This window comes from Diadema antillarum, unplaced genomic scaffold (assembly GCF_040938485.1).
Source record: "Diadema antillarum isolate AM-2024a unplaced genomic scaffold, OU_Dant_1.0 seq00000392_RagTag, whole genome shotgun sequence".
NCBI classification, from domain to species: Eukaryota; Metazoa; Echinodermata; class Echinoidea; order Diadematoida; family Diadematidae; genus Diadema; species Diadema antillarum.
The window spans coordinates 1,928,021-1,955,904 of record NW_027271387.1 but is presented as its reverse complement, the minus strand read 5'-3'; the positions used below and the strand labels follow the sequence as shown (position 1 = coordinate 1,955,904).

The 27,884-nt window shown below is 38.2% G+C and overlaps 2 protein-coding genes across 2 annotated transcripts in view; both read left to right on the top strand.

The window, feature by feature from the left end:
* The first annotated feature begins 7,778 nt into the window (after positions 1 to 7,778).
* The window catches only part of LOC139731982 (prominin-1-A-like), a 114,051-nt gene continuing 93,945 nt past the window's right edge, over positions 7,779 to 27,884 (top strand). The window contains exons 1-3 of the mRNA XM_071642855.1: positions 7,779 to 7,878; positions 9,547 to 9,632; positions 10,282 to 10,487. Of these exons, the coding sequence (XP_071498956.1) occupies positions 7,779 to 7,878; positions 9,547 to 9,632; positions 10,282 to 10,487 (392 nt within the window). The remainder of the gene's footprint in view (positions 7,879 to 9,546; positions 9,633 to 10,281; positions 10,488 to 27,884) is intronic.
* On the top strand, positions 19,392 to 21,745 carry LOC139731996 (uncharacterized). The gene is made up of 3 exons (XM_071642869.1): positions 19,392 to 19,726; positions 20,913 to 21,149; positions 21,577 to 21,745. Exons 1-3 carry the CDS (start codon positions 19,392 to 19,394, stop codon positions 21,743 to 21,745), a joined length of 741 nt encoding a protein of 246 aa, XP_071498970.1.

Below are 27,884 nucleotides of genomic sequence, written 5' to 3'. Positions count from 1 at the left end.
AACTGAACCATCCTAGAAAGCTGGTTTTATAATTTTTCCGCTTAATTTCCACAAGTGAAAATAATATGGAATAATCTTTCAAGTATAATTCTTTATTGATAGATATATCAGATTAGTGCCTGGGTATGCCCAGTCGAGTAATTTTCATCTTTATTTCAGCATTTTTTGCTCGATTTCTATTCGCACGTCCTCATGTCTGTACTACCTACATTTTATGAGAAGGGATAGCGAAAAGTAATTACCATCACAAAGACATATCTTCCTTTGAAAGTGGCTAGTGATTATGCAATGAGACACGAGTCAATTGTCTTCGTATCTGCGCGGCAGACCCTGTTTGGCACATGCTTCAAATATTTTCGAGCGGCGGCTTCGAACATCTAGCAAAGGGAACATCTAGCAAAGGGAATAAGACGGTTGTGACTCCATTCTCTAGAACCTCCTTGGTATGTCAGAGGAGTGATGATAAGCGACGGTACAGCTACTAGTACCTCCCGGAGATCTCCTCTCCACCAAGACGAGGGAGCAGCCATTACTTTCTCTTCCACCTGTTTCTATACCAGGGTGAGCCTGGTGCGATGGAAGTCACGTCCACCCCTGGAGGGCGGGCAGGGAAAGCAGGGCAGTCATGGCGTGACCCCCCCCCCCCCCCCCCCCCCACTTTCAGATGAACTGAAGAGGAATTTCAGTCTTGGGTCTTGCCTAATGTCTGAAAATGTCAGAATCGATTTAAAGGGGACCCTCTTCCCCTCCCCCTTGTCAGGCATACAGTCTAGCTGTATTTATTTTGCACATTCCTACACGATTGTGTTGTACACTGTAGTTTTAGGTTGTACATGTGTCTACATGCAAGACTGCTGAAGAAATGCTTTTCATACCGGTACCATGTAGGGGTCCTACATTTATAATGCAACTGTTGCCCTTTCCAAAGGATGCGATGATGTACCAGATTGTCCGTATCACTGAAAGGATTTGGGTTTCACTGCATAAGCGAATATAGATGGCTAGTTTCTCCTTTTAGGCCTATATATTTATATTTTGTTTGCGTGAGGATCAATTAATTTGTGTTTTATTTTGTAGAATTACATCTGTATGATATTTCTCTGTGTGTTGCATGGTCACGTGAACTGTTGCTATGTCCCAGAGCCATTAGGCGTTTTCACATCAGCCCGATAAAAATCCAAGCTCGAGATATTTTCCAATTTCCCAAGTCAGAAAATAGCGTGCTATTTCGAAACATCGGGCTGATGTGAAAACGCCTAAAGATCTTGGAGAAACCTTTATAAAGAAATGCACAATAGAGGAACATCTGAGAATGTCTTTTGGCTAGAATGGTGGGCGTAATATTTACACAGATGACAGGAGCAATCTGTCATGCGTGATACCTATTGAAGTGTTAAGTTGGCCTACTGCAGTGCAATCAATTGAAAAGCAAATTATTCATCCCAGTGCTATTTACATGTACATGTAGACCTACAGTGTAATTTGTCACTGTCTCTCTTGCCTAATTGATGTGACCTATAATGATTGTCAATATCATACGGATCATATCTTCGCTGGAATGTAAATGATCCATGTTTGAATTATGGCATCACATTAATTAGTCTCCGCCTTTTCCCAGGCCCGCTGCTTATGATCGTAGTGAGATGAAATGGGCTTCCTTGTTCATGATGTAGAAGGATTGTTGTTGAAAGTGATACAAATAATGTTCTTTACAAGCAGGATTGATATTGCAATCAAAATCTGCTACACTACACCCTGAATCTGCTTGTAGCCAGCTTCCAAAAGGAATTTAACCTTTGTGGTTTCAAGTCAGAGCTTCAGTCTTAGTTTCCACTTTCATTTTGTTATTGTTTGTTCTGTGTGTGTGTGTGTGAGTGTACCAGTATGTCTTGGTATGTGTGTATGTGCGTGTGTGTGTGTGCGTGTGTCATATTGCTTTTTATGCATTTTCTTCTGATGTTCTTGTAGTGACCTACATGTATGAACTCCATCATTTGCCAAGGAAGTATAAGTTTTCAATAGATAGATAACCCCACATCCTGGTATCACACTGACCAGTACCACTACAAACCAGCCACACCCCTGTTTACTTGGAACAGCCTTATCAAATCAACCACAGTGGTGGAATTAAAGGGTCAAATCACACAAGGCATGTGATAGTGAGTGTTACTTAGAATTTATTAGGTGTGCTTTCGATACTTTAAAAAGTGGTTCATTGGCTCTGTGCTAAAAGTGTGTTTCCTGCATTCCCCCTATTGTATTCATCCAATACATGTACGACTACCCATAGAAAATATCACCTATGCAGTGTATCATGCACATTTACCTCATGAGTCTTGAAAATTATTATAGTCTAGCTTTTATGTTATAATGTAAATCATGTACTTTTTTTTTAATTTCTACTTACTGTGACCTGAAGAATTGAACTTATAGAACACTTAAACTCAAAAGGCCATTATTGCAATAAAAGAGTTTTTTTTGGAAGATTATATTCAGTAATTCATTTCTCTTGTCTAAATCTTTAAAAACTGCTTGTAATATGGTAAGCAGAGAAGTGAAGTGTTCAAAGGACTGCAAAGGAAAGTGTTTTTCAGTTTGTACCAGTCTCAAAGTTTATACTTGCGTATAATATTAACCCACTTCAGACCACAACCTCAAACACATGACATTGACCTTTTATGGATAGTCAAACTGGTCATCAGTAGAAGCGACAGCCAAGCTTTGTCCACGAATGCACTAAAACAAAACGTGGTTGTGTCGTAGGCGTTCCATGACAGCTGATGTGTTGGCTTGTTATACTCAGTGCGTACGTAATGTGTGACAGCTTGTGTAAATTGATTGTGCCATCCTGTACCAAACAGTGCTTAACACTACAATAGAGTTTTTATAATATCTACAATGTATGGTTCTGTACCAAGTAGCTCCATGTGAATATTGTGTATTTTTATTCCTTACTGGCAGCCTCGACTTACACTCTATACAACTGCGCATAAATATGTCATAATACAAGAAGTTCTGAGAAGATTCCTCTCTGGCTCATTCCATAAGCAACATTCAGAAAACTGCCACATTATCTTTTCATTTTATTTAGCTTTTATTCTCTTTATTTTTTATTTTTGTTTTTAACAAAAATTCAAATCAACACTCTTGGGACCTTTTGCTCAATATTCCAGTGCTGTTCCTTGTTATAATTATGTTGAGTGCTGGGTATGATGGAGTTAAACTTTAGTGTGATATACAGCCTGTATGGGATCATTCTGGGCTGTAATGTTGGCTAGTGGCACCAGATATATACTGTATCATATGTTGTATAACTTGTGGTATTTATATTTTTGTAAATTTAGCAAGGGGACTGATATCAGTGTAAAAGAACAACTTACACTACAGTAGCTGTTATTGCCTTCCATATCATAGCTGTGCTGTACGTTGTATATAATCGTTGCCAAGTTAGAAACCACTAACTTTTCTCTTGAAAATTGAAAACATGTATTTCTTATCATGTCTTTGTGGTTCTTGATTGCAAACTCAACCTCTGAAAAAAATTGTCCAGTTCCTGAAATGACACTTGCAAAGTATATTATAGAGTAAAAGAGAGAGAGAGAGGGAGAGAGAGAGAGAGAGATAGGAGTACTTTTTCTTTCAGATGATATTAAATAGAGACATGTGATTACAACTAGGAAGTATTCTACTTCTTTGTGTTCTTGTATTCCTAATGAACAATTTTGGCTGTTTTATAACAATTGATGATAAGACAAAATCATTTGGATATGGAAAATCATGTTTGATGATATAGTAATGCTTAAAGGGAAGATAAACCCCAGAGCAATGTGGATTGAGTGAAAGCAGCAACATTAGTAGAACACATCAGTGAAAGTTTGAAGAAAATCGGACAATCAATGCAAAAGTTATGAATTTTTACAGTTTTGGTGTTGGAACCGCTGGATGAGGAGACTACTAGAGGTTATGACGTATGAGTGGACAACAATACCAAGAAAATATAAAGAAAATACTACAAAAATCCATTTTTCATGAAAATTACAAATTCCATCAACTTGATATTGACATATGTTAAGGGTAGCAATTATTCCCCCTGCTTTCTGAAAGCGGTTGGTCCATTGCTCTTTCATAATTCTAGAAAAGCGAATTTTTGTTGAATTTCCTTTATATTTTCTTTGTATTGTTGTCCACTCATACGTCATATCCTCTAGTAGTCTCCTCATCCAGCGGTTCCAACACCAAAACTTTAAAAATTCATAACTTTTGCATCGATTGTCCGATTTTCCTCAAACTTTCACTGATGTGTTCTACTAATGTTGCTGCTTTTACTCAATCCACATTGCTCTTTGGGTTTACCTTCCCTTTAAAAAATTGAATAAAAAAGAGGGGTTCTGTAGCTCTGTTGTATACTTTATGTATGACTTTGGTATGATGTGTTGTAGGCAAATTCAAAATATTTGTTGCTCTGTTGCTGTTAGTTTGTAAAAGCCATATCAATCAAAGTACAGTGTATGATTATATACTGTGTGGACTTTTTTTTTGGGGGGGGGGGAGGTGGGTGGTAGGGGGTGATTATTACATATAGGCAAACTCACAGCATGATATTGTATAAGATTCACTGGCAATAATGAAATGAAATTACATTTATTTACCAAATAAACATCGTCAACATAGTAAAAACAGTCAATAGTTAAAGTACAGTTCTGGCAAAAAAGAACTGGCAATAGCATGCAGGCTAGTCGAGGCCAGTTCTTTCAGTGGTATAGATTATATAATGTATTTGCAATTTTCACATAAGCAATGTTACACCTGTACATATGTGTACATATCTACCGGTTTTCATACATGTGTAGTCATTTTTCATATTAAAGGAAGTCAGTTGCAAAGAAATCATAAAGGTATTTAATACTCAGATCCTGTAGAATCCACCTCAGAACTTGCATATGTACATAATACATTGTATAAAATGAGAAGTAGTATACACACAAGTATAAAGCATGCATGTGCAATTGTAATGTGTAATTTCAAAACCTGCTGCAAGGCATCCATGCAAATTGCTCATATTGTACACTTGTGTGCTGCACTGCCAGGCATCTCCCTTTCGATATGACTTCTGTATAATGAGGACTTCATGCCATTGTGTAGAATAGGGTGGAGTACCCTGCGTTGCTATGACAACTAATGGTATGTGATGCAGCCATAGAGGGCACACCCTTGTGATGACCTGCAAGTGCAGTGATTATCTTGTCTTTTTTTTCCCCACCCCACTCTCTTCTTCTTCTCTCTCTCTTCCCTCTCCCTTCCTCTTTCCCACTCTTCTCTTTCCCTCTCTCTCTCTTGGAATTCTCTTCCTTTTTCTTCTATCTATATTTTAGTTTCTTTCTTTTCTTGATGCTAACATTCTCTCTCTTCCGACTATCTACAATTGTATCTATCTCTCTCTTCTCTTTCCTTCATCCATATGTCTCTCTCCATCTCTCCCTCTATACCTCTCTCCCTCTCTTCATCTCTTTCTCTCTCTGTATGTATAGTCATACAATTTTTTTGTATTGCAGTGGTTTTCCATGCTTGTCCAGACATTTCTGACGAAGAAGAGAGAAGAAGTCGTGAATTAGCTTGAGGATAATTTTCGCTTGGCTGTATTTACATACATTGTAAATTATGTATGTGAAGGAATATATGCTTCAGTGTTGTGATTGTCTGTGGAAGAGGAAACAGACCTTGGAATGAGATGTCTGTTCAAATAAGGTTTGAAGAGAGAGCCTGCCATATTGAAAGGCATGTTGCTGTGCATGAATTACAGTATATATTCCTGTGCAGAAATTTACAATTTATGTATTTTAAATCGTATGGAAATTGAAATAAAACCCAGAAGCGTCATTTGGCAGTATGAAAGCACTAATAGTCTTTCCATAGGTAGAGATCCACACACATTTGTGGTGCAGAGGCAAATTACTGTAAAACATGATATATTCGCGGCACGAAATTTTCGTGAATTGGAGCCGACGCCCTATTTCGTGGCAAGAAATTTTCGCGAATTGCCTCTTGCGTTCAATGCATATAGTGTAGATAAGAAATTTCGCGTGCATTTTAATTTCGCGGATCTTGGCGCTCGCGAAATTCGCGAAATTAAAATGCACGCGAACATTTCTTGTTTTACAGTATGTGGTCGATGTATAATGTACAATGTAGGCCTACTGTATGTGATTAAAGTTGAAAGACACATTAATCCTGCATACAAGCAATAAGACTCATTTCAACTTAAACATTTTGTGAGCAAGTAGTCATATTGTGTCTTTTTATTCATGAATCCAATGCTTTTGTTATTGAAACTACACGGACATGCCATTAGGTAAATTGTTGAATATCAATACAAATCTTGTTAGGTATCACTTACGAAGTCTTGAATGATGGTAGTGATGGTAATGTTGATGATGATGCACAGAAATTCATAGCTTCAGTATTCTATTTTTTTTTTCTGTACACAGAATAGAAGATACTGCTCTCGTACCAACAATTGATAAAGTCATACTACATGTAGATGGTCTCTTTCGTACATTGTATACAGGTAGACCTATATACTGCTACTGATGTCATTAAAGTGAAGGTCATATAAACATTACATAATATGTCTTAATGTAATTAGTACTGTGTAGATATTTTGTATAAGTTGTATCAAAAATCTAAGTACATGATAAAGTATTCATTGTACCCTTATTTCAAACTCTTTAGCAAAAGCCCATGCTCTGTTTAGCAATCTGTGCCACATGGAGATAATTGAAAACCAACATGAAAACAGCCACATTTGTCAAAATGGTAGTTTAGGCAAGATATTGTACATAAATTGACAACTAATGCTTGCACACCATCACTTAATCCGCTGTTTGTGCCCCTTGACCTTTGTCCATGCATTATATCAAACTTGGAAGACTCCCAAGGAAAATGTCATAGTATACAGAGTGTAGATAGATACAGTCATCATGAAGGGATGCTAGCCAGTGTTAATTTTTAACTTGAAATCTAGAATACCAGCATGGCAAAATATGCACTCTGTGTTCCCATCCATGCACTATACGGTCAACCTTGCTTTAAGTCGATCTTGCATATGGTGAATAATTGCCTAATTCCAAGGTCTTTTCAAGTCCTCTTCTCGTTATAACTATTGATTATAACCCCTCACGAGTGGAATTTTCTCAAAGTTGAAGCTAATTCTTCAGTCCAAATAGATTCAACTTAAAAGGCGAGGTTGACTGTATATACAGAGCTTTTGTTACGGTTTTGGTGTGGATGTAACAAATTTTGTTTTGATTTGACAGTGCAAAGTCTTGTATTTTTCATGATTTTATTTAGAGGCAAACTTTTGAGTTAGATTTAAAGGATAGTTTGAGTGAAAGAGAGAGTGAGGGATCATGCAATTTTTGTTTATTGTTTACTACCAGCATTAATGGACTTTTTGCACAATAAATTAAATCAGACATGTGGTCCATAATCATACTACTAGCCACAGAGTTGATCTTTGCTGCAATCAAGGAATCTAGCAAACACACATTGCACCTTGCATAGGGTATCGGTAGCAGAGTGTCTTTGAGGGAAATGTTTTCAAGGTTTACTCAAAACACAGAGCACATTTCTGGAAAATAATTTTAGAGAAGAAAATGGTAAGAAAGCAAAAAACTGATGTAGGATTGCGCACATAGTGGGAGAGGAAAAAAATAATCCTGTGCTGTGCTTTATGTTGTATATTAGGCCAGTTTGTGTGAATTTGATCCCACAAATCGTTCATGGTTGTGGATGCATCACCCAATGCTATGAGATCAGGCACAATCACAACTAGCACCGCGTCATGGCTATCCCCATTCTTCGTCTCGCCTCAGTCATCAAGTTCGTAGATTCTCTTTCGGTCAAGATTTTCACGATATCCAGAGCAAAACGTGCCATTACGTCCTGACTGTGAGTCAGTATGACCACGCTGATTGACAAATAATCAACAGAATGACAATATTAGAAGAAAAAAATGTTGAATTATTACACCAGGATGTAGTGACAAATGTGCCCCGCAGAACGGTGCTGCAGTAGTCTAGAAACGGGCCCGATTTGGAACGGAGGAAGCACCCTAGAAATCAGACTTGACAGATTGAAGGAATGAGAGGAGATGATCTAACACAAATATCAAATCGAAAGATGATTTCTAAAGTGCTATGTAACGGTAGTTCTATGGAAGTTGGAGTGCTGCGAAATGAGCAATTGTGTGAAATAAAGACCACATGTACTCTGCAGATTTTTTGTTTTGTTTTGCTTTTTACCTCCACCAAGGGAGGAGGTTATGTTCATCATCGTTTGTTTGTTTGTTTGTTTGTCTGTGTGCAAAATAGCTCAAAAAGTTGTAAACGGACTTGGATGAAACTTACAGGAAAGGTTGAGAATGACACAAGGAACAGGTGATAAAATTTCAGTAGTGATCCAGGAATTTGTATAGATTTTATGAAGGATTTTCAATATTTTGGCAGGTAGGGTCAATGAACTTGGGAGTTCAAGCTGCACATTTTTTGAGGTTTGCATACGCGCACTAAAGTGTGTGCTCTAGTTTCTGCTGGGGTGAGGCACACTGTGCAGCTGGAAGTTGATGATGTAACAAAAGGCTTATTATTTGGGAAATGGGGCAATTTTCAGCATGCATACGTATGGGTGGAAATCACTGATCTCTATGGAAGATCAGTGGTGGAAATGAGCTGCTTGGCGGAGGTCCGCACTCTCCGAGTGCTTCTCTAGTTTTCATCTGTGTACACTGTATTTCACTAGCTTACAAAGTGCCTTTGGTGATGGCAATGACTTGCTTTTGTAAGGAGGTCTATTAGTGAGTGCAGAAATTTGAAATGATGTTCGAAACAAACCACATGCATTGTATGCAACCCTGCATCAGAAAATCCACAAAACTCCAGTAGGCCTAAAGATGCCAGTTTGGGTCATCTTGACTCATTTTGGGTTTGGGCTTTTTGTTTTCTTTTATAAAGCATGAAAGTACAGTATGAGCAGTGTTTTTACACATACATGTAGTACTAGTAGTGTTTTTATGCCCATTCATTTTTTTTTTTTTTTTTGTACAGGTTAATTTGTCTATTTTCTACCATAGGGAAAGTGAAAGTGTCCATGAAAACCCTAATTAGAAATGGAAAACAGTCAACAGTAGCTTTGATAATATGATATACATTTTATTCATGAAAAGAATTTTCTTAGTGAGTGTCATCGATCTGAGTCTAAGATTTTTGGTTGATCTGACAGTTCCTTTCCAGTGCATTCTTGGATGCCATGGAGTTTTGAATCCACTGTCTGTTTGATGTTTATAGTCTCCATGTCAGTTACTTTCTGTGTGTTTGTGTGTGTGTTTGTGTGTATGTTTTTGTGTCTGTTGCAAATCCTCTTTAGAAATACATGTATTTTCATGTGAAATGATATCTTTTTAAATGAGTGGATTGGAATCATTGATTATTGTCTACAAAGTTTGGGACAAATTTTCACTTTCAGTCATTTTCACATCGTTTCTGTCTACAGGTTACATCACAAAGACGCTGAACCTTACGCTGAATGGCGACCCGAGTCAGTATTATCAAGATAACTGGAGAACGGAGACAGTAGAGGTAATTTGATTCATTTTGTATCAAATGTGGTAATTAAAGTCTTTAATATTCTAATTGATGATGATGTTGAGTAGTTTTAGGTGGGGTTATATAGTTTAAACTGCTCTATTTTGCTTTGTGCATACAAAGCCCAATAATCTTTAGCTTTGAAATGTAGGTCAACAAATTAGGCTAGAATAGATGAAAGATTCTCAATTCTTAAAAGTTTTCTGTGATTTTATCGTGACAAAACAGACAGAGACTAGCCAAAGAATAATTTAGATGTCATTGTTTATGTTTTGTAATTTCTGAACTGAGGGATTTAGAGTTTGAGATGGTGATTGGATAATAGAAATAATTAATCACTTTAACAGAATTCTTGTGTGACCTAATAACTAGATATGCAAGAAAAAATTGTGAGAAAAATTTGCAAAGAGTACCAAGTATTAATTAGAATCACTTTCCTGATCGAAGCCAAACTTCCAATGAATGTTTGCATTACCTCTTGTCAAATAGGTTTTCTTATAACAGAAAAAGAAAAGTAGGGTGAATTGTGAAATGATTATATAAATACAATGTACTGTATATATGCATCTGTATGTAATATGAAATCTTTGATTATTCAAAATGGTCCCCCTTGTTAACCCTCCCTGCTTTGCTTGTTCGCCAGATCATGGGCGAGTTTGTCGGTATCATCGTCTGCCTCTGCATCGGGCTGCTCTTCATCCTCGTCATGCCCTTCACCGCCCTCTTCTTCTGCTGCTGCCGTTGCTGCGACAACTGCGGGGGGAAGCGGGTGCAGCGGGAGACTAAGAGCATGGGGTGCAAGCGGGTCACCCTTAGTCTCTTCTTCCTCTCCATCACCGGTATCATTTGGTGAGTTTGTCCCACCTTCAGACCCTCCCGGGACCGGGGACCGGGGACCTGTATCTCACAATGTCATATGACTATGGCTTCGTTTATCAGCTTTCCCCATGTGTAAAATGTGTTTCAATAACCACAATCCAAATACGTTTGCAAATGCCTTTCAGATTGCGTTTCTTGAGTTGTTGCGTTTATCAGCTCTGTCGTGAATCGATTGGGAGGCCTTGTAAATGCGCAGCTGCACTGCGCAATTTGATCTGAGGAGCAGAGATGTTTAGTTGGCAGTGGTTGGCAAGCAGGTCTGAGCTACATATATGCCTTTAAAAAAAGACATTTCCTTTATCAACTGTACAGAAACGCGTTTCTGGCTCAAACGTGTGTGTGATCGCAGTCCAAATCTTAAGCGAAGTTATCCATGTGTCCCATGCTTTTCTAGATTTAAAGCCTAAAGATAGGATCACAATTGGCACAGAATGTCCTCAGATTTAGCCAAATATATGGGATCATGTTCTCCACTCTAAAGAGATCATACATTGTGATGTCATAAATTAAATTTACAAACTGCCTGGAGAGATCATGGAATTCTTAAAATATGGATGTACGTCAACGCCACCATAGAGACATCAGAGATTGTAAACTTCAAACATCGAAGAGCAGAACTGATGGGATAACCCTGATTATCTGTGAAGAAATATAGAATACAGACAACTTGTGTGTAGGAGGAAATGATGGCCCAAAAGGCCCTGTATCGAGAAGGATGAGGTGAAACGGTGCCCTTCTGAAAAACATAAACAGGAAAGAAATGTAAGATGCAGATATCAGATAAGCAAAATGTTGCTACCGGGCAACTAATTTAAAAAGAAGAAGAAGAAGAAGAAAAAAACCTGTTTTGTGGGAGAGTGAATGAATTGAGAGGTCATGTCTTTAGCTACATGAGGAATCCCCCTCTATGTTCTTGTTTACTCGCGATCTGACGTGTTTCACAATCGTCTGCGGATTAGGCGAGCCACTCCAGACGTTGCTCATTGATGTTGATGGGTGCATTGGTTGCCGTGGCAACAGGGAAATGTATCAAGAAACCAGACGCAATGTTTGTCAGGCTCCAGTGCCGTATAGACTGTTCAAAATCATCCGTCGATATACGCATAACACCAAATAATCAGTGAGTCGGACAGGAAGGTTACATGATGCAGTAAATGGAGCATTTATGACATGGGGGGTGGGGGATGGAGTTTTAGATGAATATTTTGTCTGACATTGCTTGACATTGATTGAATGAATTGACCTTACGTGAATTTTCCTAACTGCCAACTTTAGTTTGTGGCTGATCCATTAGACTTAATTAAGTAGGAAAATAATCCTCAAACATGATGAACATTAAATAGAGAATGTACTGCAAGAAAATTAGTCAGTTTTTATTCAAGTCATTTTGTTTGTTCTACACTAAAGTTTGGTGAAATTCACTGCGTTGAAAGTTTAATTATATTGAAGCCATAGTTTCAAAAAAGCAATTATTTTCAAAGTCTTAAAGGAAGAATAAAAAGAAACAGAAATACATGGACCTTATGTATACATTGTAGTTCTACAAATACGGGCAAACTCTTTCAGTGTATTTTTCATTCATTGCATGCCTATGCAGATATTCATGCTGAAATAAGGAGAAGAATATAGTTGCTTGGTTATACTTATTTCGTCACCATTTCTTGTTGTAGAGTAATCAATGTTTACAGTGAAAGCAGATCGTGCCAGAAATGTAAATCTTGAACCTCTATGAATAATATGTTGCTTTCTTTTGCACAGTCATTCTCTCTCATTAGATTTAAGTTTTTGTTTTTAAGACCACGGTTCCCGTAGTGACGGCTGTCTGTAGTTGGCTCGTATTATCAATTAATGCCAGTATGCTTGGCAAAGCAATGGCAGGATAATGAAAGGCAGAAGAAAAAAACTTCAGCTCCAATATTTGAGAAGATTTCAAGTGTTTTTATACCCAGAAAATTGTGCATAAGAATGGAAAGGATAAACAAAACTTCACATCTCTTCAAACAATTTTGTGATTATGCAAATATTATGTCAGAACTGGTAACGTGTCACAGCTCTGCTGTGCGCTCCTTCTCACGTTATCCACATTTGTTTGTTTATTTTATTTTTTGTCTATTGAAGCCACAGTCATATTGTTGAAGTGTTCTTGCAGAATGTACAAGGTACTAATTTTTTATTTATTAGATTTATTTACATTGTTTGTACATTGTATTATTTTTTTTTTTGCAATATTTCTCATCGAATACATCTTTTCAAGCATGAAATTGCAATAGTATTTTTCAGTGCTACAATATAACTTTACTGGCTTAGGGACAAAGTGCATTCGTACAGCTCAATGATAGATTCTTTGTTTTGGGTGAGAAGTCAAGTAGGACGATTATAAAGTCGGGGGGGGGGGGTGGGGGTTAAATTGATGGATTGATTGACATGCTCCCACCCCACTCCCTTTTTGAGGAACAAAGTTTGTTTGTTTTTTTCTTTGTTTGTTTGCAGAGTCAATTGTCACAGACTTTTAAGATTGTGATCACGGTAATCATTGTGTGCAAAGTCTCATCTTTCTATTTTATAGCTACTGTACATCTTTACCAAATGACAGGAATAGGGATCAGGCATAAATAACATTTTTGTGACTAGTTGCACAGATCCTTCTAGTATAGCCTATAGTTTCAGATCATGTGATCAGTGGTAAAAGCATAGCTGACATCGAAGGGGATGAAATGTCGCAGCCTATCACCTCACAATTTAAAGTAGCTGATTTTTGTGAGTGTGTGTGTGGGGGGGGGGGGGTGGGATATATTCCTGAAGTCCACATCTTGTGGATTCTACCAATGATTCTTAATCACTCCACATCATTTGGTATCATTTGATGGCATGGTCATGTACTGCAAATGATTTGCCTGAGCTGAGAATGAGCCCATGGTTCGTGTATGCACACAAGGTAAACCTGTGTGTTCTATGCCATTACAAAGTTTACAGTTCAGACAAGGGGGAGGGGGAGGTTTGATTTTTGTGGGACACTTACTTTGCTTGCTGCATGCGTGACGAGACGAAGTATGATTTCTCAAACAAGCCGTTGAACGTTGCACAAACATAGTCTTGCGGAGTATGTTGACATTGCATGTGAGGACATTGTTGATATTTGAATGGTGGTGCTTTTATGAGAAAGTGCATTTACATCCCCCTGCATACACCGAGGACCCCACTATCATGAAATATATAGAGATATGTTGTTGATTCAAAGGACACGTAAGGCTTGATTTGATGATCATGTGACAAGCGGGAGATAGCAAGAGATTTCTGCAGTTAATTTGGAGTGAAGTTTGTGAAATAGAATCTTCCACCATCATGTCTCAAGCTTGTATCAGTCATTAGATCTTGTAGGAATATGAAGCAAATGTCCTACATCGTATTTAAAAGGTTGAACCACTCTCATATCAGAGAGAGCGATCTACCCCAAGCGTAACTTGAGAAGGGTTACTGGACTGGGATTAATATTCAGTCTTGAAAACCTCTTTGAGCTGCTCGTGCCCTTGCAAGGGTGAAAGTGTCTTGCAATATTTAAATCTGGCTTGGTGAAGGTGATGGAATTATGCTGATTTTCAGTCTCGGCATCACCGATACTCCTCATGTCGCTAAAAGAGTTGCTTGTTTTTCTCATCACCAGGGAGGTGAGATTAAGCATTACTGTCTCGAGGGGGATCGCGCCAAATTGCTGATTTTAATTGATGACGATTCCGCTGCCTCGCGAGGTCCTACTTCCCTGATCGCGATGTTGGGAATTATCGAGTGGGAAGGGAATCATGTTTTGCCAGGAAGGAGGTGGGGAGATGTGTCGGTTGGAGTGAATGTTAACGGGACGGATCATCGCGAGTGGGTTGACGAGCTAACCTCGAGGGGGCCTCTTTTGGCCTGAAGTCGACACTTGTGCCCATCCCAATAACGGGGAGGGCGTTTGTACCAGGGGTCCCAGCAGCTACCCAAATTTCAACAAATTTCATTCAGAGGTGACGCACCAATAAGAGAAAGAAAAAAGCAACAAGTATTATAAACATGTAGGAATATGACACCTGATGATTTTTAAGAGAACATATATCATCTTATGGTGTTGAAAGTGTAAATTGTTAATTGGCAAACCCCTAGTCTTATCAAACTATTTTTGTGATAATAACTTTATCTGTTGATGAAATAATTTTAGAGACTTTTATCATCCATCATTTGTGAGGAATTGTACTGTAACAAATATTCCAGAGACCAGAGTGTTTTGGTAGTAATTTTCTTTTGGATACGGCCTGTGGGTCAGATCCTAGAATTTCTACATGGTCCTACTCTAATAATTGATGGTTTTTGTTATATATGACGAATAGCACTCTTGCAGCCTGGCTGCCCCTTTAATTCCAGCTATATTGAGAGCTTTTGCTAGCAGAGAATCTGCTGAGAATAGACAGAAAGTGATTGACAGTATATGCATGTCAGTACTTTTGTTTCTCTTCTTCTTTTTGTTTAGCCTCTCCTAGATCACAAGGCCAGGTAGTGAAAGTGCATATGTGAGGTACGACAAGATGAGGGGAGTCAGTCACACTTGATGCAATGTTTGATTGATGCAGTAATTTATCCCAAGGTCTCGTCATGTCACGAGGAGAAACGAAACTTGCGAGACAGGCGCGCCTCTGTTTGCCGGGTTAAAAATGTCTCGTAGATGTGCAGATAAGTAGTGGTGGCATTGTGTGCCATTATACCAGAAAGAAACCCTGTCATTGATAGCATAACACGCTATGAAATAAAAACTAAAAAATAGAATTGTGAGCTCCCTTTGAATCAAGGAAGTGGCTGAAAATATCTGGTTTCGCATAGCAAGTATGCAGAGAGCCATATCTGTTTATCTTTTTGAGGATGTTGAAGTTTTTAAGCACTGTAGCTGGTTCACAACATACAATGTAATAGTATGTTCCAAAGCAGCTTTTAGAAATAATGTCCTAGATAGAAATGCAGACCATTCAATGTGGGGAAGATAAAAAATTAATCTTAATCTCTCCACCTATGTGCAGGATATATAATAGAGAGATATGATGACATTTTGAATGATCAGAGTCAATTGTATTATTACAGGCTGTGCAACATTCTTCTGGTTTTGAGCAAAAGTCGTCATGATCGTGAATTCCTTTTCAAACAGTAGCTTTCCCTTAAGCCAACTCTCATTTGAACAGCGAAGAGTTCTCTTGAGAAAACTTACTCTGCCCCATGTGCCGACAAGGAAATACCACACATACTGTTCTCATCAAGCAAAGAATTTCCCCCTCCCCCTTTCGATTCAGCTTTGCTTGTCATATTCACTGCCATGACTGCTCGTTACTGTGACCATTACAACTCGCATTTTCTTTTCCTTTTTGTAGAGGAGTGGAGGGGAGGGTAGGGTAGGAAGTCAGCAGACGATGGTTAGATCTGTCATACACGGAAAGTGAGAGTTTTTTGATCCTTTTGAGATGTAATCCCCTCTATCAGAGCATCTACTCTCGGAGGTGGATCGCAGCGAGAAGAAGTCACGGAGGTGACAAGTGGTATTTCGCGGGGAAGGCGGGATTATCTAATAAGGGTCCGTGCCATGAGCCGAGTCGAAAATATTTTGCCACTTTGCGACGAGACAGGCTTAGAGATGTCACAGAAATTACACTCCGGCTCCAGATCACAGTGGTTGAACAGGGGGACACGAACGAGGGCGCTTTTTCTCAAGATCAGAGATAGATATTTGCAATTTTCTGTGATGTTGAAGATGAAAGAGGTATTAAATGCTTTGGTCTTCATGTAGCCAACACCTTGCACGGTGACTTTGTCAGTAAGTACCCCATTTTAACTCAAAGTGAAGATGTGACTCTTAACTCCCGTCAGTGTTTGCTTCATGGTCATGCGGTTATAGTCTTGTGTATTTGATTCTAGTTTTGAAAATTGTAGATGAGAATATCATTTGATTTCAGAGTTATTGCATGAAGCCTGGAAAATGACAACCCATCCTGTTTTACTGAATATGACAACATTCAATTTGTGATGACAGTTTAATAATTTACTAAATGTCAGGAATATGAAGTTGACCCCTTCATCTTTAAGTGAAGATATGGGATACTAGGGTCTTTAAAATATTGGGAGAAATACGTAAATTCAAAGAATACTAGTCATTTTCAACACTTACATGTAGCAGCTATAGTGCTCTGTTGATAGCTGCCCTTACAGTGGTTTGCACCTTTTGTGAAATAGAATAAAGGTTTGCCTCGTTTCAGCTACAAAACGTCCTATGATCAAAATCTGGTTTGAGCCAACTTGACCACAAAGTGCGCGCATTGACCCCTGGAGCGGTGTGGCATTGAAAAGTCGTGTTTGTGTCACTCGGTCATGTTTCATACGCTGTCGGTAATTCCCGTCCGAACGATCCGCGCGGTGAGAAAGCATAACAAGTTGTAAGAGGAGAGGCCATCTTCCTCCTTTCGTACCGCAAAACACTGGCCGGAGGAAGTGCCGCGAAGAGCGAGACGGCTAGAATTACAGCTTCGTGATTCAAAGTCCATCAGCATAGCGCCATCCGAAAGCGAATGCTGGAACCAGGAAAATGAAGTTTGAGTTCATTAAGTAGATTCTTTTTTTTTCTGTGCTGAAAGAGAAAAAGGGTTGGTGTCGAATTTTCCTCAAACTTTTTGTCAAAGCCTTTATGTGTTTGCATGTAATGAATGGAATGAGAGCAGAACAGGGGCATTTTTTTTTCGTCTCTAAGGCTACAGTAGACCTTAATCCTCAATATATCCTGTCATTTGAATAGGAACTTGTGGCACTTTTTTCCTCCCAGCTGAACATTGGTTCAGCAATTGCCGTGCTTATTGTAACCGATCCGGGATATTGAATACTTCCTTCCTTTTTCATGAAAAAAGCACAGGGCAACAAAAGGATTTTCGCCTACATGTACAGTTTCCATGTGGGGACAGTCCATACCCACATGTGGCTATGGCCTCCTTACACTTTCCATGCTTTTTTTTTTTCCAAAGCCAGCAAGTGAAAATGGAGAAACAAGAAATTGTTGATCAGTTGCAAAGAAATTGATCGTTTCAGCAAAGATGGTGCACATTGCTCTGTACGCAATGCCATGGATAGAGGGCATTAAGCTCTTGTGTGGGTAGCTTGGTAACTCAGCGATGGGGAATCTTGTCTGCATTGGTAGACTTTGTCTTACCCTTCCGTAAACTGCTTCTTAGGGCTCTTCCTTTCCAGGTCAAAGGAAAGGGGTTCAAAGAACTGGCGGTCTTTTCTTTTGCGCCTCGCAGCTCGGTCGGTCGGTCGGTCCAGGAGCCAGCGGTGGTTAGGGAAAACCCGAGGTTGCCAATCAAACGGGATTGTTGGGAGACAAATCAAATTAAGTCCCCTCATTAGCGGCGATTAGGGCTGGCATACCAGACATGTCGTTCAGATTTATGGCTTGCCAGTAGAGGAAGTTCAAGTGCTACTAGGAAAAAGAGACTTACCTTGTGCAATGTAGTTCAGTGTCGCTCTGTAAAATGTTGCCAGGAGATTTAGCTACTGTACAACTGTATGTAATAGGCTTAAAGGCTTACATTGAAAACATTGATCTGAGTTTGTGCAGGTTTTTATGTTGTGAAATTGAAAGTGCATCGATGAAGATACATCAAGAGATTTGGCAATATGACTGTCAGAAACCATTTTTAATAGCATTTCTTTGTCATGCCATGACCTATTTGATTTGCAGCATATGATTTATCGTCAGCTCAGAACATGATGGGAGTTCACTTGAGACGTGTTACTGGTACTTACGCCCTTTTGGTCCTCAACTCACCAATTGTCTCAAGAGTCCTCTGCAAACTTGTCACAAGAGACCTTCTCCCTATGAAGAATCAGATCTGTTTGTTTACCTGGATGTAAGCTAACATGTCTTTTTGCTACATGCCAAAATTACAAAGTGGAAACAAGTAGAATGAAGAAAGTTTCATCAGTTTTGACACAACTTGAGAAAGGGCCAGAATCACAAAGTTTAAAGATCCTATATGAAGGGAATAAATGTTCGTAAAATTCGTTTGTAGATGAAATATATGTTGGTAATTGACCAATTATGCAAAAAGTTTGGCTCAAATCCCCGCAAGCATCTAGATATCCGCTATTTGCAAGTCCCAAACATCCCCCTCCCTCCCCCTCGAAAACCAGCCACAGTACGGGACTCCAAAAGTTGTGACGTCACGCCAGGGTAGTTAGAGCCACGGGCCCCCGGATGCTCTGTAGAAAAGCATTTGGCATCGGGAAAGAATTTCTGTCAATTTTTTTTCAAAGTCTGAAATCTCTGCTATTTATACTTTTGACACCAACTCTTTACTGTTTGTCTACACTTAATAGTATTATCATGAACTGCTTCTTCTCAAACAATTATTTTGTATTACTATGATCTGCAACAAGCCCAAATTTCACACAATTATCACAATTTTCTCCTCATAGTTTTGGTGCGAAAGTAGATCCGGTCGGCCGTCGGTCGGTATGACGTACTGTAAGTGTAAGTGGAAATTTTCGCGGTGTTCAAATTTTCGCGCATTTCGCGCAACCAGAAACAAGCGCGAAAATAAAAGCACGCGAATATTTTTGCTTGCCATATGTGCCTGTGCGTGATGTCTTGATTCCGCGGAATTAAAAACAAGCGAAACTCTTCCGACCAGGCCAAGCGCGAAAAATTAGTCACGCGAAAATATCCACTTTTACAGTATCACCTCGCAGCTCGTATCGTATGCATTGTACGTACGTACGTACGTGCGGTTCACATTTGTATCATCGTAACTTTTTCATAGCGGTTCGTTTCGAAATTTCGCGTCGATCAATTTTGAGCTTTCACTCCTTCCGAAAATGGCCGAGAACAGTGAGTTAGATCAGAGTGATCTTTTCATGGACTTTGAGGAGTACGTTAGTGAAGAGGAAGGAAGCGACAAAAGCAGAGAAGGGGACGAGAATACAGACGAGGACGATGGAAGTTGGGAAGATGTAAGCTGGGGAGAGGACGATGGAGAAGTGGGAGAGCAAGGTGCTGTCGACGTCAATCCAGCCGGGGAAGCAGCGGCAGGGCCACGGGTGCCGCAACCCTATTGTCATGAGCCGCTGCCTTTCGATGGAGATGGAATGGCAAACGACGGGGATGCTCCTCGTCTCGATTTTGATCCAGAACGGCTTTTGAATAACAATTGGTAAGTTCGAAACATGTCTTGAGCTGCAGGCGTCTCGGAGTTAGTGCAGTTTTCACTGCGGGCGATGTGAGGAAACTACTAACTCCTAAAGCCTCTAGTCTAGAGACTAGACTATTTTCTAACTAACAATTCAGCTCATTTTTTGTCCAGATTTAGCTTTTCATCAAACAGTCTTAATGTACGGGCCTACGGCGCGGCCCTAAGGCTAAACGGTCAGCCCCTGACCACAGACACTAGACAGATAGGAGTCCCTGTAAAAAGGCTGTATGCTATTATTACTGATTCAGTTTGGATCAGTAAATAAGACAGGGTTAGCTTGTTACTTGTTAGATCTAAAGTCTTAATAAATTAAAGACTTTAAAACCTGTGTCCCCATCTGTAAAAATTATTGAGGAATATGTGAAACTTACCAATGTTATGGTATAAAAAACTATAAATAAACTGATTTCCCATCATTACAGACACTTTTCTTGTGCCAATACAGTTTCCGAGACGCTCGCAAAAGAAACACATTTTTCAATCTGTTGCATGTGCACATGCCGCATGCCCAGACGTCTTTGCTAACCTACGTACATTTTTTTGTACAAGGCAAAAAATAATTATGAAAGAATTGATGCAGCAAGCAGGATCATGTGTTGAGCAAAGTACCAAATGATTCGTTAATTCGTTCATAATTAGTTTGTATAGTCAAGAGAATGCAAGCTCAATTCAAGTGAGCCTTCTACTGTATTTATGCCATGTACTTCACACAGAAGTATGTGAGTGGTAAATTTGGCAATTGGCATTATATTTCAATTGGGAAAATGGACATTGATCAATCATTAAATGCAGATATTTCTTCGTAATTGAATATGCATAATTAACAGGTGAACCAGTGTGAAAGATACCTCATAGACGCCAAGCCTCAGACCCTGAACTCTAGACTGCTTTGCAATGTACTGTGACAAATGCGTAAACTCCATTTGTTAGTAAGAATCTTTCTGCCCCATAACTTATGATTATACAGAGATAAAGATATATTATTTTGGAAAGATTGTTTCTTAAAAACATTGATCATGGGGTCCATGAGGCTTTGATAAAATGCAAATGTATCTCTTATTCATACCGTGTCTCAGATGCTGTGCTTATCAACTGATTTTATGTAATTCAACTGAACATTTATATTCTTTCTCCTTGATTGGTTCAGGTGCATGTGTGGTGGCCACTGTCACGTGGAGCAGTCCTTCACTGCAGGGGACTGCATTTGCTGCAGGGAGATACCAGAAGTCGCTTCGGAGGCCGAGGCCCAAGGAAGTCAGTGCCTAACCACTTTACAAGCATTTGAAGCAGCAATTCTCAACCCCATTTCGTTGTACATTGGATGGCTTGAGTATACAGAAAGATGGCGTCAAGCATCTAGAGCTTTTGGGAACCGGAACAATGAGTGAGTAAAAACCAAGTGTACATACATGTAATTATTTTGATTCATCAGGGTTTTTCATGCATATTAAGGTTCCTTAATTTGAAAAATTATTAGTCTGAAGAATCTGTAAACTTTGCAAGACCCTGGGAAGAGAATTTTTTTTTTTTTTTCCTTTTGGTTAGTCATAATTTTCTTGTACATAAGTAACATTACAGTACTTGATTTTTAATTGCTCTGAAATGACTCTTGGAGTTTTATTGCTTTAGAGATATATATGCCCCTTTTTTTTTAATTTTTATCTTACAATTTTTCAAGAGGAGTGGTTAAATAATATTGTGAACTTAACAGGAGGTAATTAAGAATTAGAAACATGACTATGTTGTGGAGGAATTAATGAAGCAAATCATTTCTGAAATATTTTGTCCCCTTTATGTCATTGGTTTTGCAGGAAATACAGATACGTTGCCTATCGGAAGGTAGTGAGGTGGTGTTGGGGCTTTCTTGGGAAAGACATCCGAGTTCAGCTGCCTGCCTGCATACATTCTAAGATAATGAGAGCGTATCCAGATGGCGCCCACAACTACAAAGGAACTGTGCTTAGAGTGCTTAGACGTTAGGGATTTTTCTATATGAGCTTTCCAGAACTTTCAATTGTTTTTCGGTTATGTAAATGAATGTATGTTGTGAATATTCAGACATGTGAGATTTACCCAATGAGTTGTAAAATCAGAAAATATAAGATAAGGGGGCTTATGTTTATCTGCACCATTTTCATTATTTGTTCTAATCACTAGTAATTTTATGTGTTTTTTAAAAATAAATTTTTGTTTATTTTTTATTTTGCTCTGCTCTTGAAAAATGTGACATAATCCCTTACCTGTTCTACGGTCTGGTGCATATATTGAAATAACTACAATGTTGGGTTGATTTTTTCTGCAGAGCACATTGAATCCTCAATCAATGTACATAGTCTTGTCTGTCTTGATAGTTACAAACATCTCCTTTTTTAAAAACATATATTTTGTTATAGTTGCCTTGGATTTTACTTATACTTTTGCAAGGTTGTAAGTTTTTCAGCACATGATAAAGAACTTGGTATCAAACAAAAGAAGAATAGGGGCACTTTAAAAAGATCCCAATTATCTTGTTACTTTTCATTTTAACAAAAGGGAAGATGTATGTTTTTTTTTGAAACTATGAGTACTGCAGTTGCTCTTGATCAATAGATACAAATATTTATGTTAAAATCATTATTTTTCTTAATCTCCATATCCATTACTTTGCAATCTTATTCTTCCCTATGAAAGAGGAAAAGTTAGTATGTTATGCTTTGGAAATGATATACTTTATATCATTTGTAATCAGGGCTCTACAAAAATTTAAAATTCTGCTTGCCATGTCAGGCAAATTGATTGTAATTTCACTTTCCCGGCAGCAAGAGCAACATGCCCAATTTTCTTGCTTTTTTGTCTTTACAATATTATTTCTATTTCTGTAATATGTTTCAAAAGTTAATGATGAAGACATGAGTGAGTTTGTTTAAGAACATGATAAACATTTAACAAGTCAGGGTTGGCATATTTTCCACTTTTTGCCATATTTTCCAGACAGTGTCCGATATAAGTTCAAGTTTTATGTACAAAGTCAGTTGGAGATATTACATTTCCCGGCCAGTGGACTGGGAAATATGATATCGGCCGGGAAATATGCCAACCCTGTAACAAGTGTTTGTGGTAATGCTCAAAATATGATTTTCAACAATCGTTACACCCTGGCTTGGTTAATATTAGCGGCAAGTATCTACATACATTATTCCCCAATTAAATTTTTTGCCATGGTCTACTCAATGTGGTGCTGTAATACAAATGTATTTGTGCCCAATGCATTTACAACTCATAAATCACTTGTTTACAGTCTAGCGCTCAGCTTGTATAGTTTTTTTTTTCTTTTTTTTTTATAAGTTTTATTGAGGGATGCGTTTCTGATATGTGAGCTAGCTGCACTGAAGAACAAAACATTCACATTCCTCCAAAAGATATCCACTTGCCCGAATGGGCAAGTGAGTTTGACATTTGCTTGCCCATAGGTGAATTTTACTTGCCCTCGGCAAGTGGGTTTGTAAAGCCCTGTTTTTAATAAAAATATACCATGCTCGCTTCGTATTACATCAGCAATTGGGGAAGTATGTGTACAATTATGCTAATTGATGTGGCTTTTAGCTGGTGCTGGTGATGCATGATGTTATGCTTGGAAAAATTTTCACTTACTTTAAGTTTGACCCCCCCAAAAAAAGACAGACGGAATTATACACTCTCAAATTTGTGACACATGATTTGCTTGCTTTTCAACTTAGTTGGAATGCAACATGGTAACACCTTAGATATGGCACTTACGAAATTCAAATGATTTTTTTTTTAAAGATTCTGTGAATCTGGTGTAATTTTAACTTTTGAGTTTAATTCTACGACCAGTTTCTGAAATCCCCATAGATTGACTCCAACTACCAAAATGAAAGGCATGACATTCCTTTTTGAGGCTGCAAGAATGCTCTTTTGTAGCTACACTGTACTTTTATTCACTGTGTACATTACCATTAGTATAGTGGACTCTTATTATAATGAGCACTGATTTAAAGAGGTTTCATTTCAAGGTAATTTTTATGGTCCCAAATTGTCAAATCTGTGTATTGTTTTTATAACCCTGATATAACAAGGTTTCATCATAACAAGCATATTTTTCTGGTCGCAAGGAGCTTGTTATATCGAGAGTCCACTGTATCATATTTTGGGGTATTGAATGACATGTACATTCTATTGTCAAGTCTACATGCCAATTGATGCAGAATTTGAAATTATAATGCACTTCATTATCAACATTTCTTATAAGTCAATAAATGTTTGATGCATCCAGTACTATAATAATGTACAAAGACTGAAATGATTATCTCCTTTTCTTGATGGTAATCATTAATTTAGTTTTAGTCCTTCGCATTTGTACTTGATGGACGCTCAAAATTTGTCATGTAGTAATCATACATGTGTGAACTTTGAAAATCAGACCAGACATTTTCTGTGAAGAAATTATGAACACTTTTCTGGATGATGTTAGTACGAACATTCAGCATAGACTGAACTGATTGTCATGTAAATAATTAGAGAAAGGTGCTGCTCATGAAAGAATTTCTTGACAGGTATGTATGCCCACAGCATGCTTGCTACCAGTCTCGGAATTATCCCTTTTAATTGAAGTTAAAATCGTACTTGTTTTGTTGAAGTAAAACATTTTAGAATCGGGCACATGTTAGGAGCTCTGAACCAGCCCAACTGGATATACCCTGTATAGGAGCTGTGCTATATAAGTTGATATATATATGTATATGGAACTTTCTTTACTCTTGCAAGAGTTCTTCATGGTCTTGTAAATAATTTTTTACAGATTTTGTACCAAAAAAAAAATAAATCTTATAACTACCTCTTATTTCTATGACGCATTTCCATTTCATTCAGTAAGTGGGTAACAGGGGACTTTGAAAGTGGATTATGTGAACGGGTTTTGATAATTATATATTTAAAAAGACTTTTAAATATAGAGCATATGGCTAAAACAGTAATGGCTAAAACAGTATTCCCTAGGGGTGAGAGATCTGGGAGTATGAGAGAGATGGAGACAGAGTGACAAAGATAAGCAGGTAGCGAAGAAATAGGAAGTTTAGACATCAGTTGCATTCTGGATATGACAACATAGTTGTCAGTATAGAATAATAAATACCTCAACAAAATTATGTTCTGATAATAAAATGGCAAAGGAATGAGATCGTATATTTCATACAGACATTGAAGTATAATTATTAAGATGAATATGATTGTTATTGGTGATGGTGATAAATGTTTGTTGTACATGTCACGTGCTAAATCCCCCCCCCCCCACCAAACACACATACACATACACAGTCTACTTTTTTGTCTAGAGCATATAGAACTGCATATATGTAGGCTGTGTGCAAACTAAATTGGAGAAGTGGCCTCTTTCATGAGATGGCCATGATGAATATAAATGGAAAAATAAGGAAAATGAATACTCACTAATAACATGTAAATAAGAATCATAACAGTGTAAACACATTCAAAACCAATGAAAATGAATGGATGGAATAGTGCTTTAAAATGTGAGAAAGAAAGAAATGGACACTTTCTATTGATATAACAAATACCAAATGGCTTTATTGCAACATGAAACATTAAAAATGGCATATCTGGCCATGAGATGTGACCTTCTCAATCCAATACATTTCTTCTCTATTCATACACAACATTTCTCCAAATGTTGAATGTTGATAATTGGTAAAATTTCTCGCACATTTGCACACAATAAATGTTATATGTTTGGCTGATTCTTGGAGGGTTGTGCCCCCTTACCTGTAACCCTTGGCTTTACAGTGATCTTTGACTCCCAAAGTGAAATCTACATCCAAGTGTGGTTACAAACAAGATAATTTGATCAAAAGTCAAAGTGTATCTCTCCCCTAAAATTCAAATTAGAGTGGTATAAAAACATAAATCCTATTCCTACCAATAAAGCTCATATAAATGAGGAATATTAATTCATGAAGTCCACACACTATCACAAGATCTGCAATATTTTGAAGCCAGATCAGAAATAGTAGCCAAGCGCAGCCTAGATGCAAGCAAAGGAAACATGCACATGCTTCTGGGCTATGCACAGTAACTATTTTCTGATCTGGCTTCTATTGCAGCACTCAAAGCCTTTTGTGAGTGGATAAGATTTCATTTGAGATACTTTTTTTACCACTCAAAATTTAATTTTAGGGGAGAGATACACTTCAACACAAGCATGCTCAACGTCTACATTTTTTTGGACTTGAAGAATAAGGAGTAGAAAAATCATGAAAAATAGTTCAAAAAAAAATTTCCCTTCAATTTGAGCCTACATTTATCACAGTCAAATGTACAAGACGATCACAGGATTTTTTCAAACAAACTTAGATCAAGAAATCCTCAAATAGGCAATGCTTTGATTAACAAGAGCCCCAGGGGGCACGCGCTCACCTGAGGTCACGCAATTTGTAATTTGTCGCAAATTAGGCATTACCATTCTGGGTCCTCCCTAGGGCCCCCTGCGGGCTACAGATTGCCATACCTCTATTAAAAAGAGTGTTATCACTTAGAACTGTGATGGAGAGACACTCTCGATGTCCACTAAATTATTTATTTATCCACCCCCTCCCCCCCCCCCCCCCCCCCCCCCTCAATGATGCCATATTGAGTGCCAACAGGGTAAGACTTGGGTACTCTGTTTCTCAACCTATGAAGGTCTTTTATCATATAAGTTGCAAGTAACTTTTTAAATCTGTTTAAAAAATCTTATATTTTGGGGAATCGCTCTTCCTCTATTGGTCATGTGAGTTACATGTACCATATGGGAAATAAGCATCATTCCTATCAAGATTTGAAGATATTGAATAATGATCTTATAATTAAAAAAAAAAAGTCACTTTCCCCTAGTGTCCTAGTGAAATTGACACTGTTTTGCCATTTGGGAGCCTTCCCCCTGGGCCCCTATGGGGGCTACAGGTACCGAATGAATAAGTGTGCAGTCTTGGCCCATAAGCATTATTCCTACAAATTTAAAAAGGAGAAAAAATATCATTTCCCCTTGAAGTGCCCCAAATCCCAACTTCCAACCAAATATAGGGACCCAAGGAGGCCATATTTGGAACTCTCATGAACAACTTTCATTCTTCACTATGTACATTGCAGGTATCTACACACAAACCGATTCGAGTTTTCTCCACATGGATCTTGAGATGTTTGGATTTATAGACTTTTGCTCCTGGGGGCTACAGCTAACATTTGGACAACTTTGCATTCCCTACCCATATCAGGATCATTTTGAAAAAGGAAAATTTTTGAAAATATCACTTTGTGCCCCATTTCCCAACTTTATACACCTTACAGGGGCCCTAGGGGGCCATCTCCAGAACTCTCATAACGACTTTCATTTTTCACTTATGCAGATAACTACACAAATTTTTTTTGACTTTTCTCCTTCTGGATCTGGAGATGTTTAAAATTTAGTTTTTTGCGTCATTGGTCCCCTCCCCCTGTAGGTCCCCCAATGTTGCCAATTTGAATGATGAAAAAGGGACATATTCCTACGAAATAAACCCTATGCACTGATGGATTATGCCATAAAAGTTCATTAACCCATGCCGGGTCAACTGCAATGTTAATCTACCATAAGGTCGCAAACTGACCTATGGATCAAAGTAAATAGGCCATAAGAGAAACTGTGACATTTGACCTTTAGTTATATATGCATACAACACTGAAATTCCATAAAGTAGTATGTTATCACAAACATGGATGTTGCATGCATAAATAGAAACTCCCCAACCCACTGTAATTGATCTTTCACCTTACCTTTAACTTTCATCACAAAGGCTTCACAAAATTATGGTCGTTTTTTTCTTTTTTTTTATGCCTTGCTATCAAAATTTGGCTAGATTGAAATTTCCTAGTGCTCTGGATTTAATTGCAGACATACCCATATCAGGGCAAGACCTTTCACATTCAATGCAACACCAAAATGTCTACCCACTTTATTTGCTGCCTATGTACCACAGTCCTTCTTCACTAGCAATTACAGGAAAACCCCGCTATAACGAGGTCAGTGGGACAACCATTTTTCCCTCGTTATGCCTGGTACCTCGTTGTAAATGTATACATCTTTGTACCA

Coding starts and splice junctions, on each gene's coding strand:
- LOC139731996 (XM_071642869.1), top strand. CDS start 19,392: ATGGCCGAGAACAGTGAGTTAGATCAGAGTGATCTTTTCATGGACTTT. Junction 19,727..20,912: donor CGGCTTTTGAATAACAATTG/GTAAGTTCGAAA, acceptor TGATTGGTTCAG/GTGCATGTGTGGTGGCCACT. Junction 21,150..21,576: donor TTTGGGAACCGGAACAATGA/GTGAGTAAAAAC, acceptor TTGGTTTTGCAG/GAAATACAGATACGTTGCCT.